General features: G+C 41.5%; 1 protein-coding gene across 2 annotated transcripts in view; it reads right to left on the minus strand.

The window, feature by feature from the left end:
- Positions 1-6,407, minus strand: part of RSPO2 (R-spondin 2) — a 129,675-nt gene extending 123,268 nt beyond the window's left edge. For both annotated transcript variants that reach the window (XM_032223306.1, XM_032223305.1), the window contains exon 1: positions 6,314-6,407. In XM_032223306.1, coding sequence (XP_032079197.1) covers positions 6,314-6,407 — 94 coding nt within the window. The remainder of the gene's footprint in view (positions 1-6,313) is intronic.
- Positions 6,408-7,256: the final 849 nt, after the last annotated feature.

Here is a 7,256-nt window from a genome sequence, read left to right on the forward strand (position 1 = left end):
TAATACATCATACAAGTTCAATAAAGTCTCTAATATGTGTCTGAGAGAACAAGCAAAAAGGATTGTTTGCAGAAACTGTACATCATGAACCCACCATTTACAATTCAGAATAATATTTTAAAAAAAAAAAAAACAGTTGCTTTGCACATGCACACCAGTTCATTCATATTCCAACATTTTGTGTTTTTAAATAAACCGATGCTTTTAAAAAAGCCTTACTTCAAAAAGAAATGATATCCTTCTGAATTGGGTGAGACATCTCCAAGGAGCTACTCTATGCCAGGAAGGCTATTTCATTTAGAAAACATCATTATGAACTATCTGAATATCTGCCGTATTTTGTGGAGTATAAGACACACCTTTTTCCCTCAAAAAAGAGACTGAAAATCTTGTACACTGAATACAGTATCTTTTGCCTCCCTAAATCCCACCCCCTTCACCGAAATGGCTGTGCATTGCCTTTAGGAGGCTTCCAGAGTGCTCCTGGGGGTTGGGGAGGACAGAAATGAGTGAAAAACGGGCCATTTTTTGCTCAATATCCCCCCATCCCCCATAAGCCTCCTAAAGGCTATTCATGCCCTTTTTTTTTTTTTTTTGAAAAAACAGGCCCACTTTCATGAAAAACGGGCTGTTTTGGGGAGGTCTGCAGAGTGCAAAAACTTTTTTTTTAATTTTCCTCTTCAAAATCTTGGTGTATCTTATACTCTGAAAAATATGGTACATAAGACTCAGTGATATGCCAGGGTAGATCTAACTCACAGTACGCTCTCCGCACACCCTTCTTTGCAGATGGGGCATCTGTTTGTATGCACGGATGCATAAAGGATCTTTTTTTTTCTCCCATAGAAACTTTACTCCTTCATTTTAGCATTTGCACCCAATTCCAGTTATATGCTCAAATTAGCCCTGAACATCCCCAAGAGCATTTCTTTAAATTAGCTAAACACATCACATTTTAACATAATTCAATGTAACAAATGCCCAGACTGACACTATAAAGAGACACCAGATAAGTCAATTGTCAACACCAATTCTATTTGGCCAACAGCTAAACATCCAACAAGGAGCTCAGTTGGATACAATTGCTTTTTAGATTAGTTTTTCATCCCAGAAGCACAACTGCTCATCTAAGATCAACCAGGGAACATGGCATCAATTAAAACCAGCTTATGGAGGGTTTTTTTTTTCAAGTGAGATGGGAGGAAGGAGGGGGATAATTTGCACAACATGGGTTAGATGTCTATTCATTTCAGTTTTCTTGAAACACGGTTCTTAAACCTGCTTGTAAAATGCGGAATTTTTTTTATTATCGCCCCTTGCTGTCTAGCCTGAGGTCTACAATAGCTCCACATTTAATTAAAGATATAACATATGGATTTCTTTTTTAAGAACAGCTCATTAAAGGAAAATATATATATAATTGTTGTCATTTGCAATAAAATAAAAGATTGAATAACTTTAGTTTGGAATTGGGTTTGGAAAGAATTGAACGGGGGAAAAAAGCATTTCTAAAGCATTTCTACCATTTCTATTTACTGTCCCCATTTTTCTGCATCTACTTCCTTTGTTATAGCTGTTACCTTGTACATGTTTGACAAATAAATAAATAAAAATAAATTTTCATCTCATTGGCTTTGCTAGAGACGATGGAAGTCACACTCCAATAAACCTTGAGTACATCAAGTTTGGGATATTTGGTGTCAAATAAAACAGCAACCTGGTTTGAAAAATTGTACTGTCCAGCTTTGAAAATACCCTAACAAAGAACAATATTGTTGGACTATACGTCCACTATATTTTCATCAAGATTTCCTTTATGAAATAAGAAGTTGGATATATAGTGTCTACAAACCTTTCCCAAGATAAGCTGAACTAAAAAAGTAAAGCAAAATTATGATCCACACAGAATTGCAGTCCTAATGTTCAGCCAGTTCCACCAGCTGCAGTTTTTCGTTGACATATCAATGGCATTGTGCCGTAAGATTAGCTTGCTTCTATGAATATCTGTTTTAAACTGAACTCTTAACACATCCCACTGTTGAGTAATGTAGTTCTAGCAAAACAGATTTAAGTCATCTGATGTCATTTCTAGTGTCCCAGTATGCTGCTAAGGAAGATTTATTTGAACAAATGCAAGCCTTGTTCAAGCCATCTAAACAGAAGTAGTAACAACACAGTCTCACCACAACTTCATATATAAGGTCCCAGAAACTAACCAGACACATTTTTTTCTACTTCATACTAATGTAGCATCCAATAATCAAGAATAGCTTGATCTAAGAAGATCATGAGCTCTTCCTTGTGGCTATATTTCCTAGATGCCTTCTCTAATCTAGCCCGTGGCTTTCTAACCATGATAGCTACAAAGCAACTAGTTCCATGCTCAAAACTTGGCAGTAAACAACTGAATTAATAAAGAATTGACCACAATTTAAAATGGCATCTGCCCTCAAATTTAATCAAAGTTAAAAAAAATGCCATTACATCAAATGCCTGATCAACCCATAACATTATCAGGCTCAAAAATAATCAAGGAGAATGAGCAAATGACCTTCAATTTATTTATTATATACTGTTGTGACAGCAACATTCATACCTCATAGGTACTACCATTTTCTTTCAATGAAGTTTAGAAGAAAATGATTTAACAACCATTTGGATTCATTTTTACATGAGATGTTAATTCAAAAATCCTTGGAATACAGGATTTCCAGTTCCAGTGACACACAAAATGAAAATGTCAAGTGCTCAGCTGACATTAAAGTTTTGTGTATGAGTGCTATGTCCTCTAGAATATTGCAAAGGAACAAATTTCTCTTCTTCAGTCTTCAGCAGGGAGGACCAAACAGTCTAATATCAACAACAACAAATAATCTCCTCAATTGGAGAACTCATAAAAAGGGCTGCGATATCATGGCTTTATCGTCTTAGAAATATAACCCTCTAATCTTGGATGTGTTTAAAACAGAAATAAGTCTACTGAATTGTCTGAAACTTGATTCCACAAAAATATAAATGTAGTAGACTCCCATTTCTGATGTATTTCAAGTATAGAGTACTTTCAGTTCCTTCTGCTGAGTCAATCTGAAAATTATGGGGTTAGAATTCCAATGTAGCAGCTATCTTAAGAAAAAAAATGCAAGACATTGCCGTCTATATGGCTATTACTGCAGGTCTTCAAAGGCAGTTGATAAATAACCCACATGAACGTCCTGGGACAGAAGGACTTTGTTAAGCATCCATCATATCCCATCATAAAATACTCTGCACTATGACGAATACTGTGAATTATTTAAAGGGCACAGCAAGCTTTAAGAAACCCATTCTTTCTGTTTCACATTTTGCAATGTATCCGCTGAGACTTCTTTCTTGTGAAAAGATGTAGGTTTCCTACTCTAAGAGAGTCTAACACATCTGTCCACAACAAAACCCAAACCCATAAAGCAATTCAACACTTGCTTTCCTCTCCTAAGCCATACCAGTTCAGAGCCTAAAAAACAAGAAACAAAAGCAATGTTTAGTCAAAGATACTTTGACATGATATACTACAATCTGCCTTTAAAAAAAAAGAAAAGAAAGCCCCCCCCCCCCAGCATGAAAAGAAATTTCTGGTGTTTTTTTTTCAACCAATGTTTTAAAATATTTGAGAACTCTTTTCCAAGAGATCTTGCTGGTGTGTTTGAACCTATCTGGTGCGTGGAACTTGGTAAATGGGGCTACTGCGGCTTTTCTGTTACACATCACTTGAAGTCTCCCTGGCTGTTTTTGTATCTTCTCCCCCACCCCCCAAAAAAAACCCAGGAGTTGAACTGAAGTGCAAGATCTGACAGGGAAGCTGCAGGGCATCTATGAGAGACTTGCACTACACAAACATGCTATTCACACATGCGCTTGGATCAACTTATAATTTATTCCATGCAAAAACATCATCTACTCCATGAAAATGTGCCCAACATTCTTTTCTCTTTTAGAATGAGATTTTGATACTAATTTCTCTTTCAGGAAATAGAAAAGGGAAGTGGAATTTTGTTTCTGCAGTGGTCTAATGTCATTGCTGCTTTTAACATCCACTTGCACATCGTTATCTATGTACGTTCAAAACTACTTCCAAACAACTACATGGATGAAGGTGAAAGGAAACGTTACGGAGAAGTTGCCTGCCAGTTTTATTGTCTGCTTATTACTGTGACATAAAGGACTTATTTGAATTATTAGTAGATATTCCCTTCACTCCAGCTGGCTTAGTAAAACAAGGCTAATAGTTTGGGGAAGTGAGCCAAATCAGTGTAAGGAGGTAGGACATGATAAAGTAATAAACTTCTGGATAGCCAGTCCTGAAGGAAAAATGACATAATGGATAGCAAAGCATTGATTTCTTCAGCAATTAAAAAAACCCAGCAGCAGAACAATAGAACAGTGAATATCACATTCAACATAGATTTAGCAAATGACGAAGATGTTAGTCACTAGTTTATAGATAGGATCAATAGTATTTTGTATCCAACTAGCTGGCTAGTTTGACTGGAGTCTTCAACGTTTAATAGGAAATTGTACATACAATGGAGAAGTAAAGTACAAAAATCTACACACATCACATTCAGTTGCAACATCTGCAATAGGCAACAGCCACTAGTTCTGCCATCCACAGGGAATTTGCTTTCTCTCTTTGTTCAGGGTTTTGACTCTCAAGTCAAATATTAATTTGACCACCTTCTGCTTGCACAACCCAGAAACAAACTATCAATAGGACCTTTAAAAAAAATCTGGGATCTACTTTTAATAGCACAATTAAGACAAAATGATGCTCAATATTGCAAATGCACTCTCAAAATATCACAGATTAGCTCTTCATGGAGAAAAGTATCCTATAATGGTATTTTCATAGCTGAAGCCTTCCACTGTTTACAGGTGTTACACAGACACAGAACATTTGACATTTTAATCCAGGATTCTCACCGACTTTGTCCTTTGCCAGATCTCCCAACAGAAATTGGGAATTAGACAATTAAGTACAGGTTGGGCAACATCATGATCAGCAGTGAGCTTCCATTGCCTCTGTGGGGGATCTACCCTTCATGTCATGCAAATGTCATGCAAATTTATTTAGAATCCTCTCGTTACTCCATAATTCCACCAGTCCCACCAGCCTCAGAGATTATTCTACATTTTCTGTTTGCAACACCCATCAAAAGAATTGAGAAGCATCAAAGGGAAATGGAATGGGGGAAGAATTATTTTACATGCCCAGAATTACAACAGGTCATATGCAGAGGTTGATCATACACTAGCACTGATGACGTTACCTAGTTCCGGTAATGAAATGTCTGCAAGAAAACAACCAAGCTCAGAGAGCACCCAGGTTCCCTCGTTTCAATTGTGAGCTACAAATATTCTCCTTTGTTGGCATAGATCTTTACCTGCGATTCCAATTTGGTGGGGGCAGTTAGAGGCTTTATGGCACCTGCTTGGCTATTTGTTTGACACATATCCTCTAGTAGTGTTTGCTTCATTTGTGCAGGAGCAAACTGTATGTGAGTCAGCCTGAGCCGGAGATTAGGGCTGCGGTATTGAAATCAGATGGACCAAAAGCAATTAAGGACATTTAGAGAATACATTTTCTCAACACGTGTTGGTTGTTAACTTTTTCTGGGTGCATACAGTATCCTCGGTATCGTTAATAGCAGCCAAGCAGAATGTGCTGCACAAACTCTATCTACAAGGGGGTCTCAAAGGGCAGGGGGAAGGGTCTCCTTCTCCATGAAAGAGGAAAATGGAACTTCCAGAAGCCTTGTCCACTTCCCACTCAGCCCGTTTTAAATCATACCAAAGCTTAAAAAGAAAAGCCTATCTATTCCAGTTTAAAGAATTCCCTCAGGGGAGATAAGCCGGTGGAAGGGAGGGAGGGAGGGAGGGAGGGAGGGGAAGGGAAATGAAATGAAATGAAATGAAATGGAAGGAAGGAAGGAAGGAAGGAAGGAAGGGGAAGGAAAGGAAAGGAAAGGAAGGGAGGAAGGGAAAGGAAAGGAAGGGAGGAAGGGAAAGGAAAGGGAGGAAGGAAGGAAGGAATGAGGGAAGAGAGGAAGGGGAAGGAAAGGAAAGGAAGGGAGGAAGGGAGGAAGGGAAAGGAAGGAAGGAGGAAGGAAGGAAGGAAGAGAGGAAGGGAAGGGAAAGGAAAGGAAAGGAAAGGAAAGGAAAGGAAAGGAAAGGAAAGGAAAGGAAAGGAAAGGAAGGAAGGAAGGAAGGAAGGAAGGAAGGAAGGAAGGGCTACCCACTGGGAAAAGGTTGAGAAGGGCAGGAGGAAGAAGTAGCTCACCTCTCTTGCCGCGTCTCAACCGGCCGCCTTGACAGTGGCTGTAATCCATACAGTTGAGGACGATCAAAGCAAAGGAGAAGAGGCGAAACTGCATCCTTCGATCTCTGGGAACTGGGGATTCACCAGGCAGAGGAAAAAAAGCCGAGCTTCGGCCGCCGGGAGCGGCGCTGGGGAGTCACGGGGTCGCCCTCCTTCCCCTCCCTCGACACGGCGAGGGTGACAGGCTCAAAGGTGGACGGCGCCCTCCAGGCAACTACTCCGGGGGCCGCTCAGACTCGCACGCCGCCCGAGCTTCTCCGCCGAGCCCGGCCCACTCCGAGCATCTCTACCCGACCTGGAAGCGCAAGAGAGGTTAAGAAGACAACATTCATACGAGACTTGTTGCTTTAAGACGGCAACTCCAGGCCCCACGAGTCAACCGCGGTTACTTCCGAGGAGACAAGCGCGCTTTAGGATGGAGCCTCCTCCAATCCGACTGCCCGGCGTCCTTTTGAGAGACTCGGAGCTCCGACTAGGCGGCTAAGAAGCCCCGCGAGTCACACCCCAGGTAGGGCAACTAGCCCCGGCGGTGCCGTCTGGTTTGGGACCCCAGATCCGTCTGGCCGGAGCCAGGGACCGCACGCTCCCCAACCCCGGGAAGCCGCCGGAGCTTCCAAAGCAGCTGTAATTCCCTGCACGTGGACTCGGCACAAGCCCCCCACCGCACCCCGTCGGCTTAAATCAAGGTGACTCTCCCGAGAAGGTGAGGCGGGAAGTTCCGAGGGGCTCGAATAACCGCCACGCCGCTCGCCCCGTCCGAAAAAAAGCGCTGGGAATAAATAGCGGACCTGCAAAAGCTGCCCGAAGGAGACGCCTGCGGGGCTTGGAAGCGAGGCCCCCCCAAAGCGGCGCGTCTCCCTCCCCGGTCCAGGTGGCGTCTCTTCCTCCCCCGTCCACTAGCCCG

Source organism: Thamnophis elegans, chromosome 8 (assembly GCF_009769535.1).
Source record: "Thamnophis elegans isolate rThaEle1 chromosome 8, rThaEle1.pri, whole genome shotgun sequence".
NCBI classification, from domain to species: Eukaryota; Metazoa; Chordata; class Lepidosauria; order Squamata; family Colubridae; genus Thamnophis; species Thamnophis elegans.